The sequence below is a fragment of the Euphorbia lathyris genome, chromosome 4 (assembly GCF_963576675.1).
Source record: "Euphorbia lathyris chromosome 4, ddEupLath1.1, whole genome shotgun sequence".
NCBI lineage: Eukaryota > Viridiplantae > Streptophyta > Magnoliopsida > Malpighiales > Euphorbiaceae > Euphorbia > Euphorbia lathyris.
The window spans coordinates 73,655,001-73,674,359 of record NC_088913.1 but is presented as its reverse complement, the minus strand read 5'-3'; the positions used below and the strand labels follow the sequence as shown (position 1 = coordinate 73,674,359).

Here is a 19,359-nt window from a genome sequence, read left to right as displayed (position 1 = left end):
TTCTGCTTTATTGGATTGGATTTATAGAAACCTTACTTTTTCTAACTCATAATGTGTTATACAGTAAAACCTCTATATAGGAATATACTTGGGACCGAGCTATTTGTATAACAATTGAGAGGTTATTACTAAATAGAGTTTGGTAATAGAACCGAGTTTTTTTTATAACAAAATAGAGGTTATTCCTATATAGAGTATTCATACGTAGAGGTTTTACTGCACTTATGTACTTGGATATTTGACTTTAATTTTTTCATAAAAAAAAGTTTGACTTTCTAAAATTATATAAAATATTAGGTAGTTAAATTTATATTTTGCTCTAACAATACTAATTATTAAACTATTTTATCATTAAAGTAAACGGAAATAAAAAAACGAGAAAGGAAAAACAAAGATAAAAAAGAAGAAATGAATGAAAAATTTAAAGAGTGACCAAATGGACTAGAATATAATTTATTGTCTCGTTTTTTTGTTTCATGTCTTTTTCCCAATATCCGCTCCACCAAAACATGTAATATGAAACAGAGAAAGTATTAGGAAATTCATATTAATTTCATTTATTTTTAATGTTTTTTGTTTTTTTTTTCATTTTTTAGAATGAACATTGATCAATATGCTAAATAATTTTCCCCTTTATTTCCCCACAATATGTATATTAATATATTGTGTGAAACAAAATTATTTATAATAAACAAATTTTTTTTTTTTTTTTTTTTGAAATATGAGGGTACCTTCTAATTACATTAAAAGCGAACAAATCCAAAAAGAATAGAAGAAACTATAATACACCATTTATGATTGACTTATGACTTATATAGAACAAGGCCCACTATGGAAAAAAAGTCTTTTCATTTGCAATGGCACTTGCGTAATTAAAAGAAAATCTAAGGGTTTTCAAAACCCAAATCCCTTTACCCGGCAAAAATTCCTTTGAAAAACAAAGAAGAAAGAAAGAAAAATTCGTGATCCTGTTCCAGCACCAATCCACCGCATTGGTGCTGAAAAGGGAGAAATAAAAATTCAATCTTTGGGTCTTTCTCAGTCGATTCTGAGCCATTGAGCCTCACTTTTATATTCCTCCGCCTCAGCAGATTCCCCTCTTCCCCACACCATTTCATCTTTTCGCCATCTATCCTTAAAGCTCTTTTCTTTTTCTTTTTATTTTAATTTTTTTCCCTTGCTTTCCTCAAGCCAAGAATCTGTCTTTCTCTTCACTTCCTTTCTCTCTTTCAGATTCTTTTGTTTCCTCCCTTTTTAATCAACCATGTCCCTATTGCGTTGTTCCCTCCACTCTTCCCCCCTTTTCTTCATTCCCTTCTTTTCTCTCCTTCTCTCCTTCTGTCGTTTTCATTTCCTTGCCTTGAATTTTGTTGCCCTTTTCATATTCCGGCGATTTATTACTTCCTCTGGTTCCTACTATGGCTCCATCATCCTCATTATCTTCTTCAGGTGTCAACCATATATCCAATCCTTGTGTTTATGGTACGATTTATTGTAATTTTTATTGTTTATTGTTCTTGTCTCCATCCTGTTTGATGAAATTGCTCAATGAATTGCACTTTTCAATTTTGATATTGGTTTTTCTCTAATTTTGAATCTAAGTTCTAAATCATCAATTCGAAATCCTGATTAAGTTTTGAAGTTTAAGTGTGTATTAATTTTACTGATTGTTGCTGTTATTTGAATTTGTGTGGGTTTGTATTGGAACTCAGGGGACTTTGTTTCTTCATACGCAGAGAGGAAATCTCGGTTTATGAAATGGCTCAGTAAGCTTTTTAAAAGTGGGCCTAGTCGGGCAGTAGGAGCAGGAGGAGGAGGGGGCGGCGGAGGCAGCAGCAGCCGCCGTCATCCTCAGCTTCTTGGGGAGGAAAACATGGTCAGTTGGCGTGCACCCTCCAGATCTTTGGTAACTATACTATTCCTTTTTTCACGTGTCATTTTCACTTTTTTCTTTCCCTGTTTACTTTTATAGTTAGTGTTTGTGATCGCGATTACCTGTCGAATGATGCATATGCAAAGTATTTATTCTCATGATCGAGATGATGTATACTTTAATATTCACAATAAGAAAATCTTCAAAAGTTAGTTTTTAGATTCTTCTGCAACTTGTAAATTGAGTGGCAAATCTGCTTGTTACCATTGCTTTTAGAATTGTTATAGATGTTTGTGCTTTTATTTTTAATATTATTCTTATCCTGCCTACTTTTTTTTAGTCCTTTCTTTTTTCCTTATCTTTTTAAATGGCACTTGCATTACCAAACTGGGACTTTTGCTTATTAAGTTGTCATACATACCACATATTCTTTTTCCAATCCATATTTATATATTTCCACACTTTCCAGTTCATGTGCAAGCCACTCGGTTTATGCTATGCTTTCCTTACAATACTTCTACACTTTAGATTAAATTTTAGGAAGTTAGATCTTTGGCTGTCAGCTCCACATGCTGGGGAGCTTGGAAGATATTTTATTTTCAGAATTAATATGTAAAAGATTGTAATACAACAACAACAACAACAAAGCCTTAGTCCCGAAATGATTCGGGGTCGGCTAACATGAACCATCATATAAAACCGTGCAATCCAGTCGTGTCAGCGACACAAATTCTCTCCCTCCACTCTGTCCTATCCACTACCATATTCTCCTCAATCCCTAATAAACTCATATCACTCTCGATCACCCTCCTCCAAGTTTGCTTAGGTCTACCCCTACCTCTCACCACTACATCCCTTTGCCACTTTATTAAATTAAAGGGCTGCCTCTTTCACTTATTACATGTGGTAGATTGAATAGTAGCCTGTTGTGCATCATTGTTACAGTAAAAATTTCTGTTTTTATCAGTTAAATGTTAATTCAATCATGTTTGCCTAATATGTGGCTGCTTTAGAGCAGCATACCTATGTTGCTTCCATCATTACAATGGGATATAACTAGATGAATGGTGAAAAGCAAAATAACTTCCTTTGAATAGCCCTTCGAAGCTTTTACGAATTGGTTCATTAGAAAATTTCGAAAAAGAAAAAAAAGAGACAGGAAAAACCTTTTTTATCCTCTGATGTGTAATGTCATTAGGATGAGTGCCCCAGAGCTGATAAAGAGAAGGAGGAATCAGATCATACCATGCAACTTTCTCAATCTGAAGATTGGAAGAGACCTGGTGGTAAGTTTTCATCCTTATCAGGCTATTATGCTTTTGTCATTCACTCTGTGAATTGTCTTTAGCTTGTATTGAATATTGACATTTTTGCAGGATATAAATGGGGAACAGATAATGATTGGCCACTTCAGGATAACCTTATTCCACCGGGATACCCAACTTATGCCCCTCCACAATACCCTCCACAATATTATCACAGGGGTTATAGGTAGAATTTGAATCATAGCTGCAGATTAGTTTAACATTATGTTATGTTTGTCTCCTTTTTGTTTCTGAAATCACAAAAGATTCACTGGGTTGTATGCGTGCTTGTAACTCTTATTTTATATTTGTTGCCAATTATTTCCTTCACAAGTTTTAATTGCCTTTATTAATTTTTAAAATTAAAGAAATTGCTCATAAAAGGAAAATAAAAGAGTATGTGCTTGCAGCTTGAATTTTTTTAGTATTCCAGTGGTGCGATTGTTCGTGAATGTTTATTCTTGCAACTTGCAGGTTATGTGGTGGCTGCCATGGTGATATCGGCTATGGCAATTATTTGGGATGCATGGGAAAATATTTTCATCCTGAGTGCTTTAGATGTTTTTCCTGTGGATACCCAATTACAGAAAATGAGGTAGTTATTCCTCTCAGGTTTTTATTTTACTGTATTGATTACTCTGTCAAGTCATTTATTTGTTTCTGAAAGTTTCCTGTTAAAATAACCCGAAGAACTATTGTTTGCTCTAGCTGTTAACTGAATCTTCTTTTTTCTGTTGATCCAAGTTTTCTTTGTCAGGTAGAGATCCATATCACAAGTCTTGTTTCAAAGAGTTAACTCATCCAAAATGTGAAGTCTGCTTCCAATATGTAAGAAAAATCTTATTTAGATGAAGTTTGATTCCGATCTTTTGTGTTATTTTTTGTTGTCAACTAGGATAAGTTTAAATTTTGTTTTGATATATATAGGTGTCTGTTTTTCATGTATATTATAATGTGCTCACATTAATAACATTAGCTTTTAACTTGACAAATTTCAGATCCCAACAAATGATGCTGGTTTGATAGAGTACAGATGCCATCCATTTTGGTCCCAGAAATATTGTCCATCTCACGAGCATGATAACACAGCACGATGCTGTAGTTGTGAACGTTTGGAGGTATTTTCCTATTGTAGCTCAATGAAACTGTTTGTCATTCTTTAACCATTGTAATCAATTGGCTGTCTTATAGTGTTTCTTCTCTTGCTGATACATTTTTCGCCCTCTTTTCTGTGACATTGTTTCCTGAAGTCTCGAAATGCAAGATATTATTGTTTGGAAGATGGGCGGAGCTTGTGCTTAGAATGCATGGAATCTGCTATTACAGACACCGGTGATTGTCAACCGCTTTACCATGCCATCAGGGACTATTATGAAGGAATGAATATGAAACTGGATCAGCAAATTCCCATGCTTCTTGTTGAAAGACAAGCACTAAATGAAGCTATTGTTGGGGAGAAAAATGTAATATTACCTCTTCACTTATATGTAATTAATTACACTAATTTTCATGAAATTACCCTTCGATTACGTTTCTTCCAGGGCTACCATCACATGCCGGAGACAAGGGGTCTATGCCTTTCAGAAGAGCAGACTGTTACCAGTGTATGAAATCAAACATCCGTGCTCTTTTATCTTGTTCGCTAACTCGGTGGCTTGAAGTTAAGAACCATTCTGGCCTGCTCTTTGATTATATGCAGATACAGAGGAGGCCACGAATTGGCAGCCATCGGCTTGTTGGCATCAGAAGCCAACCACAAAAGCTGACTCGGAAAAGTTGCGAGGTTACAGCTATTCTTGTACTTTATGGTCTTCCGAGGTAATAATGTAAAATTTTCACTAAAATTTAGTTAATTCCTTCTGCATTGTCCCTGATGTATGACAAAATACACTAGTTAGTCCCTGAATTTATAAAAATTCGTGATCATCGCTGTCTCTACATCTACATTAGTTAATTTTTTGTGCTGGATGCAGATTACTAACAGGTGCTATTCTCGCCCATGAATTGATGCACGGATGGTTGCGCCTTAAAGGTAGAAAACTAGATGTTCATCTGAATGTTGTTACAGAATAAATGTTTGAAGAGTTGTCTGTTCATTTCGTAACTATGTAGGCTACCGTAATCTTAATCCGGAGGTAGAGGAAGGCATATGTCAAATGTTGTCATATATGTGGCTTGAATCAGAAGTTTTGCCATCAAAAGGGATGATGCCATCTACTTCAGCAGCTTCGTCCTCTTCATCATCGTCTTCGAAAAAAGGTGGAAGGTCCAACGTAGAGAATAAATTGGGAGAGTTTTTCATGCATCAAATCGCCAACGATGCTTCACCAGCTTATGGGGGAGGTTTCAGGGCTGCAAATGCTGCTGTGAACAAGTACGGATTACGTCGAACCTTGGATCATATCAAGCTTACAGGGGATTTTCCATTGTAATACTAACAAAGGTGTTTTATGTACTTTATATTATTTTGATCCTTCGAAGGATCGTTTGGACAGCAACCCCTTTAGGTTTTATTTGGGGTCCTGACTAGAATGATGCATGTCCAAGAATTACTTAAGTTTAATAATATGTGTTGACTTTGTCTAACATGTTAGATAATATATATTAGCTGATTTTTATGTATTAAAATTTTACCAAACACTTTTTATTTACGGTTTAGAATTAAAATGCAAAAAATAATTATGAAAAATAGAAATAAACAGACACATAATGAGAATTCTAATGGAATATTTATAAGTGTGTTATATTGTTTGGTTAAAATCAACTTGCATTCTCTACATGAATTGGTTCATGTATATATAGAAAGAGAGATTTGAAGAGATTAAGTTTAGGGGGGGAAAACCGAACTCATCGTTTCCAGATCAATTTTGAAACTCATAACCAACATTGCAGAATATATCAACCTGGAATTCTATTATACTTGTAACACTGTCTTTTACATTGACGAATATAGAAACAAAAATCTGCTCAAGGAATGGCTAAGGTCTAGGAAGTTAAGGAAAACACGAAAAGAAAAAGAAAAACCTACACCTCAGACAAATATGAAGTTTAAACCTTTGTACGAGTACCATTGGTTCTTACAATGTCAAATCTTAAATAAATATATGGAAACATATTAAAACAAAACTCTGCTCAAGAAATCACTCCATCTTGGAATAAGACGAGTTGAGCTTGCAAGACTCAATGTGTTAGTCGTGTGTTACGAGTGAATCGACAAGAAACGAAACGAAACCGGGGAGCTGGTGAAATGTGTCATTGATGGAATTGCAAACTCTGAAGAGTACACTTAGAGACTCAACTGAGATGTGGACCTATCAAATATCTACACCCAACAAATATATTTCTCACAGTAGCATACACAAAATCAGCCACCATGATGCTTGATGCTTCTACTGTATAACAGTTCAACTGCTGGTTCCTCACAGCAACTATAATTTGGCAGTCACATCTGCTAAAACCAATTTCAGCATCTCGTAGGTCATAAAACATATGCCAACTCCAGGCACGACTTTGTAGTACTCTGGCATTATGCCCCTATACAAACCTCGAAAGCCCTCGGTCTGGACTATATGTTTAAATGTACCACAAAGACCTGTTGTGTACACACGGGCTCGCCCACCTGCTCCTTCCAATTGCTTCCGTCGCCTCACAAGATCAAGAGGGAATGTTGCTGCATGTCACATGTAACGTCATTAATACAGTTCATTCTGGGATGACTACTTTCACTAGATTCTTAAAAAAATTACATGTACTTAGGTCTAAACTTCTTTCTTATGTTCTCGTCCCCCTGACAAATTTCAGGTACACATTTTATTGAAGCAAGCAATGCAAAAACAGTATATCATGAATTTTTCAAACAATGCAAGTAAGAATGCCACCGGAAAAATAAATAAGAATGCATGATCTCAAAGAAGCTATAAATGGAACATACCGAGTTCCAGCTCACCAAGAGATTTTGGACTTAGAGCAGCTTCCAGGAAGTTCTTCTTATGCTTTAGTATTGAAAGATAATAAATGAACAAAAACTAGTTTGTATACCGTAGTCTATTATTAGCTCTTTTTGTCTGCATTTGGATAAACTCTTTATTTTAAAATACAAAGTCGGTACCGACTTATGATTAATTCGTACGACAACTGCATCACAAGCGTGAAGGAATCCAATATCCATACTGCAATTGACAAAGGAAACCGAAGTGAGAAGCATACCTCAAAGAGGCCACCTCTCACAATTGATAACTGAGAAAACAGTACCAATTTCACTTGCGAGAATCAACTGCAATGGTTGGGGAGACAAGTTATACAGGACATGTTGGAGAATGATGTTAATGCAAGTAATATTCCTAGGATAAAGGGTCAAATTGGCCCCACAACTTGGCTCTCAGGATCCATTTTCCCTAAAATGAAAAATGGGTATCATTTTGTGCCAATTTAAGCCACAACTTGGCATTTTTTATCAAATTAATCCGAACATAAAATGTTGAGATATGATTTATTGTTGTTCCGAAACATGTCAATTTCTGATGCTGACACCTATCGTCTTGGGGCTAATTTGATAAAAAAAAAAAGAGGCCAAGTTGAAGGATCAAATTGACAAACTTCATTTTGGGGCAAATTGACTCTGCGAGCGATGCTGAAGGGCCACATTGACCCTTTATCCATTAAAAACAAGTGAAGTTAGATGAATGTTTTCTCCTCAACTTCCTTGATAAAATCTCAAATGCAAGATATATAACAACTCCATTCAGGTCTCTGGCTCTATGGGTCAGTCTTGGTTAGAAATTAATGCAGAGCTGGCACCACACCCTGCTTCTCTGCATCAAAAGCATAGTGAACAGCTGCAACGATTAACTACTTTGATTACATTTTTCACCAAAAAAAAAAAAAAACTTTGATTACATAAAAGTCAAGTAATTTAACCAAAGCTTCATGAATAACTAATATCGGCTAATTCAAATTTTTACTAGCTCAATTCAGTCGGAAAAGTTCTGTATGAACAACTGTTGTAGTCTAAACACCTCCTCTTCCCTACTTATAGTAGGATTGGAGCAGACAGCATATGTAAAGGACTTTTTAAGAGAAACATGCCACCAAAAAAGCAACTACCGAACAAGTATGTGCAGTTACTGTGCAGAATCAACATGTGAACATGCATTTAACGGATAAATACCAGGTTTCAACTTAAAAAGATCATATACCACACCATTTCACATTACAAGAGAGGTAACTCAAAATATGCCAGAAAATGCTCATAATTATCATGTTTCAGATTACTCACCTGTAGAGGATGCAATGCCTGACAGACTGCCACAAGCCAAACTCACAGCAACAGTATGATCACCAGGCCTGAAGTAAAACAGTCAATTAATAGAATAAAACTGAAACTGGGGTTCAGATAGTATTATGAGAAGGTTAGCGTAAATTTTGGTGAAGTGCACACTGGACAATTCATAGGTTACAACTGAATGTATGGTTTAGGGAATAGTAAATGAGGTTTATGGAAATAATAATGCTAAACAACTAGTTGGATGATTACCTGTGTGATTGCCATGAAGATCGTAAAGTCTCGTATACTGTAAAGCTGATAGCTATGTTGGGGCCCACACCCTAAATATTAGCATGTAAACAGAGTCAGACCATGTTTAAAGATGGAAATTCAGCATAAATGTCATAGAATAACCAGACGTTTACCAAGAGTGTAGCTCCAAGACCCTTGTACAGGCCCATAACACCCTCATCTCTGCAAATTGTTCGTAGTGTATGCCCAATACCTCTATAATATATCACATTTGTCTGTAGAGTTGGAAAACGTATGTGTTAATAAGGAATCAAAAGAAACCAAGAAATTACTGGTTGTTAGCGATAACTACAAGCAGCTAAGCAGCTTATATGATGAACCTTTTTTTTCACTTTTTCTTAGCCATTTTAAGTTGCGATCTGAGAAACGGCAACTTAAAAGAAAGACAAAACATATTATGAAGGCATCAATATAACAGAGTCCCCCTGATGAAGCAAAAGAACCCCATAGAGAGCTAATGCACCGCTATGCTACAGATGAGTAAACTTAAAGCTACTAATTCTGTAGTATAAAAACAGGACATAAGCAAAAAATAATCCTCTTCTGGTGCCCAATATAAATATTTTATTCAAAATTACCTAGGAGGTGCAAACATATGAATGAAAATCTCTTGCAATATGAAAATTCCTATCATATGCAAGACATATAGGGACTCCATTATATCCTGTTTTTCAATTGTGAAAATATCAGTTGGCTGAAAATGCAAAATAAGCAACAAAGACAACTCCATAATAGCTATTATTAGTGCATGCCAGATAATTTGAAGATTGTCGCTTGAATGATCAAAATTCATAACGATTTTCTTTTTAGATATTTTATAATTCATTGAAAAATTACTTCAAACAAACATATATTTAAAGAAAATGATTGTGTGCAATCAAGCAATATGTTTGATGAGCTTTGACCATTACAAGTCCAAATAAATCTACAGATCACCTAAATGAAGAAATACAACCCAACAAGTGGTCACAATTAAAACTAGAGAAATCACCTGAGCTGCAAGGCGCGTCCTTACTAGATCCAGTGGATACGTAACAGATGCTGCTGTTACTCCAGCCAAACCCCCACCTACAAAATGGACGAAGGCGTCCCCACCCACATTTGCTCTATGCCTTTCCAGTCCAGGCATCATGTATAGATACTGAAAGAAAATACACATCACAATTTTAATCTACAAAGGGGTAGTAGACCTTAGGTTTTCAACTATTGATATATGTGAACCATACAACAAATAGTCATTGGTACAGTTTTTATGATACCTTTTTGTAGTGCTCATATGCATAAAAGTTAACAGATGAATACGGAAGCCGATGAGCAATCGTCACAAGATTCCCCTTCCAGAAAGCTCTAAATCCTTCTTCTCTAAATATTCGGGAAGCTTCATGCCAGATGCTGGCCTTTCTCAATGTGGCAACATCAGAATGCATTCCTTGCACCTACAAAGGCAATATCATGTAAAAGAGGAGTTAATAATAAATATGAGTGTCTCACAATTCAACTCATATGAACATATACAGAGGGTTTGATGGAAAAAACGTGCTTTAGCTTATGCTGGAATGGCAACCTAAATTTGTAACTTACCAAAATTGACGAAGAAAATAAGGGAGAACTACAAAAGTTTTCAACTTGTCCATGCTAAATTCTCTCAGAACTACATTTAAGGAATTAGCTCATACATAATGGAATCAACAAAACTAGAAATGTAAATACAACATATCAGCTGAAGAAGCTACATTTGATTGAAGTACTTTCTTATTCCACGAACATGCCACAAAAATGAAGATAAGCATTAGAACTACAGTTAAGGAATTAGCTCATACATAATGGAGCGACAAAACTAGAAATGTAAGCACAACACATCAACTGAAGAAGTCACATTTGATTGAAGTGCCTTCTTATTCCACGAACACGCGACAAACTGAAAATAATACACTCTCCCACATGTAGAGAATGAATACAAAAGGAATGAGAAAAAGTTGATTGAAAAAAAAATCAAGATAAGCATTAGAATAACCGAATAATGCTCTCGCAGGAGAGGAATGTAACACCCAAATCTTTAAGACAAATCGCCAGAGTAAAAACTCTATCAGACTTCATCAATACCATAAAACTGTCACCATAAGATCCACGTGGCAGGGGTTGGGACAAAATCTAAGTGATTCAGATTCAAGAAAGATCACTATTTTCCATCAGCACGATTCCTTTTGAGTATTCATGTAATTTTGAAGTTCAAGTTGGCAGCTGATAATTTTTTCATCCAGATGTTGAATCTAGCCTGTGATAAACAAAGTGCTCCCATTCATTCCATAAAACCTCTAATCCTAGCTATTGCAAGTTCCTATAAATTCGAACTATAGCCTCTATTATAACAACCATACACAAATGTTTTCCACCACAAAGAAGAAGAAGTTGTGACAAACTAATAGCTAATAATTTTATGTCAATATTCCAAATAAGAATCCAATTCCCAGTCCAATCATTAACACCACTCTCCACATACTGCTAATGTTTTGTGTGAGTTCCTTCTCTTAACTTCCTGCGTGCAACATGGCAAGGCATGCTTCGGAGAAGAATTCTTATTTTAGAGCACATCCTCCCACTCCGTGTTTGTTTCATTCCCATAAGCTCCTTTTGCTTTTGGTGTTCTTGTAAGCTCATAGTGTCAATGGGGAAGAAGAGAAGATAGGCAAACGCTTTCTACACAGCAAACGGCTCTAAAAATTGCAACTTTACAATCGTTAAGACGCTGGTATAACTAGAATGTACAATTAGAAAAACGAAAATCCCAACTGCTAAATTATTCGGAAATTAAGTAAGAACCTAAAAACCAAATAAGCACACCCAAATACAATAACATGAGCATGGAGAAGAATAGGTATAGAAATTATACAAGCCATCAAATAAAGGATTTGGAATTGAATAAAAACCTGAAAGAGTATAGTTAACCGAGCTAAGGGTGCAGTACAAGTTTTGCTAAGAGCACCGGCCATTCCACCTGCCATGAGCTGGGGAACCGTTCCGATCTGCGATTGCTGTTGATGCTGCAATGGCTTTTTCTGATTTTGCTGCGAATTAAGAGTCCTTGGCCCTCCTTCTACAACCACTCCCACTCTTGCTCCTGTCTGCATCTTCCTCTCCCTGTAAATCTAATATCCCCTTCAGAAACAGAGCTTCAAAATTGAAGCTTGAAATTTCAAAAAACACCGACTTTAATCCGCTAAAGAAAGGAATAAGAAAACCCCACAAACATGGTTCTTCCAATTCTTCCGTTCTCCTTCTTGCTTGCTTTTCGATTTTTCAATTTTATTATCTATGAATATTATATTATATTAAATTATATATCTGCTTATTGAGAAAGCAAAGAGCAAGAGCAACCTACAAAAGCACGAAACTACGTCGTTTTTATGTTAACCACGGCACCCAATAGATTCTGTCGTTTTGAGTTGGTAATACCTTCCTGAGAAGCTGTACGACGCGGCGGTTTAGTCACCTTAAATCAAAGAAGCGTCCGCCGTTGATTAGTGATACTTAAGATTATAATTTTGTACTTGTAGAGTTTGACCTACGAGTAAGCTATATTGACGGCTGAGATTGACGCTTTGTTTCGTACTTCAGTAGAGGGAAAGATACGGGAGTGTTTGGACGGTAGAATATGTGAAAATTCGGCTTGGAATATTCTGTGCAAGTGGAATTTCCCATGACGGAGGGTTGTGATTGACAGCTGTGAAGTTGTAACGTTGGGAATACGCTTTTAAAGTCGGTTAAATTCCTAAAATCCAGTTCTAGATTTACACGTCTACTCTTTATTTTTGAAATATTAGGGATTTAGGGGTGTTTGTTTTAGAGGTTTCAAAAAAAAAAAAAATTACATGTTTCACTCATTTTGTTAGTATTTATTTTATTAATTTAATTATTTTATTTATTATTTTTAGTTTACCTTAACACCTCTCGTCTCATTTTTCAACCCCATTAAGGTGTTCTATTCTATTCACTTCTCTTATTAATTTCAAACTTTTACACTTTTTACGGGGTTTTTGTTAGAAGAGATATAAGAGGTGGGATAAGGATAAAAAATACAAGATTAGTTATCCTGTGTTTGTTTGAGATATAAGAGAGTGAGACAGATGAGAGATAAACCTCTTATCCCTCAAATCTATGCCCAAGAGGGGTTGGTATAAGGAGGTGGATAAGCTCTTGTGATTTTAATAGGATGGAAAAGTCCATCTTATCCCTCAAATTAATGTTATGTAGTTTAAATAAGATCAAAATAGTAAAATGTCTTATTTTATCTTTATCCCTATCCTACATACATAACAAACTCCATGTTATAGTATAATAAAATTATACTACCTTACTCTCTATTTTATTTTTTATTTTTTTATTTTGATCCATATATTTTTTTTATTTTTTTATTTTTGAGTTAATTTCACATTTGATCATTGTACTTATATATTTTTTATTTTTTCCTCGAAAAATATTTTTAACTAAATTTTACTTTTTTATTTATTTTTGTTTTAGTCCTTATACTTATTTATTTATGTTTTTTATCCCTAAATTAATTTCACTTTTGATTATTGTACGTATTTATTTTTACTTTTTTATCCTGAAAAATAATTTTGACCAATTTTTTTCTTTTATTATATTATTTAGTTTTATTATTTATTTTTAATTATTTTAAAATAATTATTTTCTTTTTAAAATAATTATTTTCTTTGATTATTTTTATTTTAATTTCCTTTATTTTATCATCTTTTGATTTTAATGGTTAAATTAATTGATTTTAATTATATTTTATTAATAGAGACACATGTATGTATAAAAATTATTGTTAAAAATACAACCCTGATTTATTACCTCATTTGAACCAAACAATCATAAAGGGAATAAGTGGTATATCATTCCCTTTGTGGAACAGAAACAAACAGATAAGAGAATTCATAGTCATTCCATTCTTTTCTCTTTGTTTTCCTTTCTTGATTATATTCTCTTACTCCTGCGCGAACCAAACGCCCTATGAACTATTAGTCCTTTAACTTATCCAAAATGATAATTTAGTCTCTGTCTTCTTTTGATATTAATATTTTCCCTTTACTCTATTAAAGTTAATTAAATCTTTGCCTTCTTAACAGAAATTCAATTCGTGAAAATTTAACGAAATTATTAAAGATATTACTAAAAATTTAACTGAAACTAGTCAAATATCCGTGAAGTTTTAACGTTGGGAATGCGCTTTTAAAGTTGGTTAAATTCTTAGTAAAATCTACACGGGGTTAGTTACAAATCCTTGCATATTTGAAAACTCATTTACATATTAAGATTAGTTCACTCACTTCTTACCAATCTAGACACTTTTACTTGATTTGGACAAAAATACTCTCACATTTCTTATTCTCATTTCCTGTAGAAACAATCGAGAGCAGCAACTCATTTCCTTCATTTCTTTCTTTTCATTTTCAACAACAATTTAGACAACAATCAAGAGACAATTCAATCCAAGTGCTAAAGCTTTGTTCATCCAACAATCCAATTCAAATTCATGTAAGTCTTGTGTTGAGTTTTACCTACATTTCAATTTCAATATAATATCAGATGTGTAAGATGATGTATATAAGATGTTATGTCAAATTCAAATGAAAATAGTTTTGTTTCATGCATTTTGAAACCTTATAATCCATTGAAACTTTGCATGTTGTTGAAAATCCCATAATGCAGTCGAGATCTGCAATTTTCGACACTTGTCGCATCTGTCGCATTGCCTCACTAGAACCTAACGCGACAACAATGACGTGTTTTCAATGTTGTCGCGTTCGTCGCATTCATAGTAGTGTTTACTATATTGTCGCGTTTGTTTGTTATGTGTGTTTTTTTGTTAAATGCAGAAGTATGTCAACTGGAACTGTTCCCTCTATGCTATCATGGCACAATTATTGGAAAACCGTTTGAGATAAGATAACATACGTGGGCGGTCAATCGAAGTTATTCCGTTTTGTAACTAACATCGATTTGAAAAAGTTAAAAGAGAAACTTTACACTTCGGTAGGTGTTGATGTAACCTCATTTGACCTACATATGACTATGCAGTCGGCATACGATCCAAACAAAGTTCTTGGAAGAGTAGCACCAATTGAAGATAACAATGATGCTATGTGTTTCATAGACTATCGATGTATGAATCCGGCCAATTTGATTCCACTATATGCTACTTTTCTACTGCGAAAAAAAGATGAAGGAATAGACATACAACGTAAGGAGACGAGTAGGCCCGAAGAAGAAAATACACGACCAGAAGTTGTGCCTCTACAATCAAGTTATGTTTCCATATCCGAAGTTGACACTCATGGAAATGTTCAATATATCCCCGGATTAGATGATATAACGAAAAATCAGATTTTGAATGGTGATGATGGTGATGATGGTTATGATGCGTATCACGGTGATGATTGTGCCAGTGATTATGATGTTGAAGAAGTTCAAAACGAAGTACGTATATGGCGGAGTGAAGTTAGTGGTATCAAAACAGAGGCGAGAGTTGATCATGTCCCAAAATCGACTGAGAATGAATCAGAAAGATAAGGAAGAATGATTGATCCATTGCGGTGGATTCTAGCGGCCCCTGAGGCACCCGTGTTGGCTATTAAAAAACTTGCAGATAAAGATGCCTTCGATTTAAATGTGCACGATATGTTCACAAACAAAGGAGAACTACAAGATGCACTCGTGAAACATGTAATCTTGAATATGTACTAATGGAAGGTGTACAAATCTAACAAATTTGTGTTTAAAGTTCGATGTACATGTTGAAAAATGTAAGTGGCGAGCTAGAGGTATTGTGATATCGGGTTCTGAAATGTTCATGCTTCGAAGAATGGATGGTATGTATCGACACACTTGTCCAAGAGATCAAATATTACCACATCATAGACATGTGGGAAAACGAGTTTCAGACACACTACTTAGAGATACGTTTGATCTATCGAATCGAGTGTACCGACCAATTAACATTGCTAAAGATTTTCAACATGATTACAAAATTAACATCTCTTACATGCAAGCTTGGAGAGCAAGAAGTTGGGCGTTAGAAGCTCAAAGTGGTTCACTTGAAGAGTCATATATGTTGTTACCAGATTACTGTGCGACATTGAAGGCTAAGAACTGGGGTACGGTGATACATATTGAAACTGAGGATGATGATCACTTTAAATGCTTTTTCCTAGCTTTTGGTGCTTCAATTAAAGTGTTTAAAAAACATATACGTCCAGTTCTTTATGTTAATGGAACCTTTTTAAAAGGTAAATATCTTGGCATATTGTTCGTTGTTGTTGGTTAAGATGGTAACAATCATAGTTTTCCACTTGCATTTTCGATTGGATATAGGGAAAGTAACGAATCATGGACTTGATTTTTGACCAAAGTGAAGGAATGTTTCAGCGATGTCGAATATCTAGCCATAATATCAGATAGATACAAGAGCATTGGACATGCAGTGAATTTGGTTTTTCTAAATGCGATACATGAAGCTTGTGCATTTCAATCGAAACAAAATGTGAAAGGTAGGTTCAAGGTCGTTAAAAATATAGATGATGTGTTTTGAAAGACCGCAAAAGCATATCGAACTTCTGATTTTGACGAATTATTCATTAGACTTCGTACTTTATATCCCAAAGTCTTTAAAATCGGAAGATTTTATGAAAAGTTGTGATATCAAAGAAGAAGCGGCTTCAGAAACTCAGGAAAATAATGAAGATATTTTCTATGACTGCAATTCGCAAGTCAGCCAGGATGAAGAAAACTATGGTTTGGGGGGCAGACAAGATCAATAGATTAATCAAGAATCCACCCTAGAAATACCTCCAACGATTCTTCTAACAACTCATGTTTCTCCAGAACTTATGATCACTATGGAGTTTGCTAACTCGAATAGAAGAACAATTTTGCAATCCATGATTCTACTTGTCATCATTCTACTTCAGTTTTCCTACCATCCAAATAAGTCGCGAGGTTTCTAATTCTTAACCTTGTTTATTTATTTAGACTCTAGTCTACAATTACTTTATATTATATGAAAAGAAAGTCATGAAAATAAGATCCTTGACATGGAAGCTCGTATCTCTCTTGTAGAGATGTTATTGAACATCTTTACATGAGCTTATAACATGATTTTGTACTTACAACATAGCCCATTAGACCATTTATGGCCAAAATAAGTTGGCATTTTTGTCGGTACAATTTTTTTTTTCCATGAGCTCAAACGAGGCTCTTATGATAAAAGAAAAAGAAAAAAGAAGTCGGTAAAAAAAAGAAAAAAAAGAAAAGAAATATATATATAAAAGAAATATGGTTTAAAAATCCTAAATACAGTTTTTTGTGTACAAAATTTCAATCCTAGTCAATTTATACGCAAAAGAAGGAGGCAATTGTTGGCCCAATAAATAAATTTTATTTATTTATGTTATATTTAGTTTTTAGACTAAGGTTGTAAATAATAAAATTATATAAAAGAAAATTAAAAGAAAAAGAAAGAAATAAAAAAATATTTTTGGAAAAATTGACCTCTAGCTCGGCGAGCTGGACGTCAGTCCTGAAGGAAAATAGACAAGCCTATGCACATCGGAAATATAAAATTTTATCTATTTTATCTATTTCCCTTTTTTCCAAGATCCGTTAATCGTTATTTCATATAAAGAGGGATTAAACAAAATACCTTTAGTTTGACGAACTATCTACTATTGCTAATGAAGTGCTCACGTGGATGTCACGTCAATCACGAACACAGTCACGAACACAATCAAGAAACCAAAACGAAAATTAATAATCAACCAAATAGCAACCAAGAGTAGATTGCCTCTAATGGTATCCACACAAACTAAGAAACGAATGGAATGGAAAAGGTAATTTATCGAATGAGAGACATGAAGAACTTTTCTTCTCTAAGAATGGAATGACCGAAATATACAACATAGGGATGTATTTATAGTGTTTGATTTTTCTAACTCTTATTCCCATTAGATATAATTAATTAGATTTTCAATTCCATTGGTTTTTCTAATAAATAAAGCATTTATTAAAATAACTATTATTTAATAAATATAATAAATAAATACAACTCCAATCCCATTAAAGCACTTCAATTAAGTTAGAATAACAATTCAGAGATATAATCAAAATTGTATTATCCAATCAATATTATCCTTTGATTTAAGTTAGGATAATAATTTAGAGATATAATCAAATTATACTGTCCAATTAATATTTGCCTTTAATTGATATAACCATAAATATAATCCAATTATAATTATCTAAATAAATCAATTAATTCAACTTAATAATCCCTTATATAAATTTCGGCCCATACATGTCCTCTCTCTCAAAATTATCATTCTGTCCTTCGGTCTTAATTCTATATGTGACCCATTAGGTTTTTACCGCAACTAGCCGTATATGTTTATTTAAATTAATTTCACCAAACCTATTTAACTAAACACATAACGGAATGAGTGCGCAGACTGTTTTTATCAGAATCGTCACATTCTCCTAGAGCGATAAGAAGTCAGGTTGATTCTGACGGTTACCTTTCCGTATTAGATCCAGTATAATTCGATCCTTTATCAATTATATCCTTTAGACAATTCTTATAACCATGGAACGTGTCATGTTACATATAACGAATAGTCTGTTATACTTATCCATGTTGAATTAACCCTGAAAGATAAGTTAAGTGAAATCTTCATTTCTACTCTTAACTCTATCACCTTGCAAGGTTTTCAGTTAATTCACCACAAATGGCCCTTTGGATATATCTCCTATTTATCATGAGTGACGAATGCTCAATCTATCATTAACTATCATGCAATTACTTTATGCGATACCCAACCCTGCTCTCACACACCCCAGGGCCTCCACTGTAGTGGATTGTGCTCACAAAAAATCAAAACATCACACTCCATAATCCAGAATCACTAATTAATGATTGTTTGAGTCTGAGGATTACTTATACCTACTAACACCAATGAGAAGAACAGTTGACACTTAGATAAATCTATCCATACTGTTATCTCAAGTCGGGTCCCAATCCTAATGAACTCATTCACCGGATCCATATAACTGTCTAGATATCTTCATATCTAAAGCTTGTGAGATTAGATCTATGTCTCGACAGAAAACACTGTTACATGCAAGTCTCAATAGTAATATGTCAACCCCTTTAACATATTACTTGACTTGGGTCGATTTTAAGTTTATTGACTTATTATAAAATATAGTCTCACTTCATGCTTGTATGAACACTTTATAACTACTTCAAATAAACTTGAGATTACTTTTACTTACAAAAGATTTATACCTTTCATATATAGTTTTAAGGGTTAATTACAAAAACGTACTATGTGATTTGGCCGATTTGCGATGTGGTACCTGTGGTATTTTTTTTTTTTGCAAACACAACCTCGTGGTTGTCACCGTTAGCAAAATCAAGGAAACGACAGAAAATCTGTTAAATCACAGGGGTATTTTTGGGAAAAAAACTTTTTGACTTTTTTTGAGTTGACCTTCTTCTTCCTTCTCTCCTCCTCTCTCCTTCTTCTTCCATTGTTCTTCTTCCTCTTCTTCTT

The 19,359-nt window shown here is 34.2% G+C and overlaps 2 protein-coding genes across 10 annotated transcripts; one reads left to right on the top strand and one right to left on the bottom strand.

Moving 5' to 3' along the window:
- The first annotated feature begins 972 nt into the window (after positions 1 to 972).
- On the top strand, positions 973 to 5,763 carry LOC136227960 (protein DA1-related 2). 2 transcript variants are annotated; one of them, XM_066016763.1, is made up of 12 exons: positions 973 to 1,482; positions 1,737 to 1,906; positions 3,072 to 3,159; positions 3,250 to 3,364; positions 3,652 to 3,772; positions 3,922 to 4,005; positions 4,176 to 4,295; positions 4,428 to 4,640; positions 4,719 to 4,781; positions 4,877 to 4,995; positions 5,151 to 5,209; positions 5,290 to 5,763. In XM_066016763.1, exons 1-12 carry the CDS (start codon positions 1,419 to 1,421, stop codon positions 5,607 to 5,609), a joined length of 1,536 nt encoding a protein of 511 aa, XP_065872835.1. In that variant the 5' UTR covers positions 973 to 1,418; the 3' UTR covers positions 5,610 to 5,763. The 2 variants fall into 2 exon arrangements, with proteins under 2 accessions (XP_065872835.1, XP_065872834.1); XM_066016762.1 differs by having other exon boundaries at positions 1,713 to 1,906.
- Positions 5,764 to 6,071: 308 nt separating this feature from the next.
- On the bottom strand, positions 6,072 to 12,085 carry LOC136225929 (uncharacterized). Of its 8 annotated transcripts, none has more exons than XR_010687386.1 (9): positions 11,680 to 12,085; positions 10,012 to 10,188; positions 9,744 to 9,893; positions 8,866 to 8,967; positions 8,711 to 8,781; positions 8,453 to 8,520; positions 7,876 to 8,012; positions 7,109 to 7,450; positions 6,707 to 6,847 (listed from the first exon to the last, which is right to left on the bottom strand). XR_010687386.1 is itself a non-coding variant. In XM_066014101.1 (7 exons), the coding sequence occupies exons 1-7, from the start codon at positions 11,878 to 11,880 to the stop codon at positions 6,606 to 6,608; spliced, it is 1,011 nt and encodes a 336-aa protein (XP_065870173.1). In that variant the 5' UTR covers positions 11,881 to 12,076; the 3' UTR covers positions 6,072 to 6,605. The 8 variants fall into 8 exon arrangements, 2 of the variants coding, with proteins under 2 accessions (XP_065870173.1, XP_065870174.1); XR_010687390.1 differs by having other exon boundaries at positions 7,876 to 7,980; positions 11,680 to 12,084; XR_010687388.1 differs by having other exon boundaries at positions 6,709 to 6,847; positions 7,384 to 7,450.
- Positions 12,086 to 19,359: the final 7,274 nt, after the last annotated feature.

What these genes read in the sequence shown, in the direction of transcription:
- LOC136227960 (XM_066016762.1), top strand. Translation starts at nt 1,419, where the DNA reads ATGGCTCCATCATCCTCATTATCTTCTTCAGGTGTCAACCATATATCC. An exon ending in AGATTGGAAGAGACCTGGTG is followed by an intron (nt 3,160 to 3,249) that starts GTAAGTTTTCAT and finishes ACATTTTTGCAG; the next exon opens with GATATAAATGGGGAACAGAT. An exon ending in AAGAGCAGACTGTTACCAGT is followed by an intron (nt 4,782 to 4,876) that starts GTATGAAATCAA and finishes GATTATATGCAG; the next exon opens with ATACAGAGGAGGCCACGAAT.
- LOC136225929 (XM_066014101.1), bottom strand. Translation starts at nt 11,880, where the DNA reads ATGCAGACAGGAGCAAGAGTGGGAGTGGTTGTAGAAGGAGGGCCAAGG. An exon ending in GGACGCGCCTTGCAGCTCAG is followed by an intron (nt 8,968 to 9,743) that starts GTGATTTCTCTA and finishes CCAACTCTACAG; the next exon opens with ACAAATGTGATATATTATAG. An exon ending in AGGCATTGCATCCTCTACAG is followed by an intron (nt 6,848 to 8,452) that starts GTGAGTAATCTG and finishes TGTGACATGCAG; the next exon opens with CAACATTCCCTCTTGATCTT.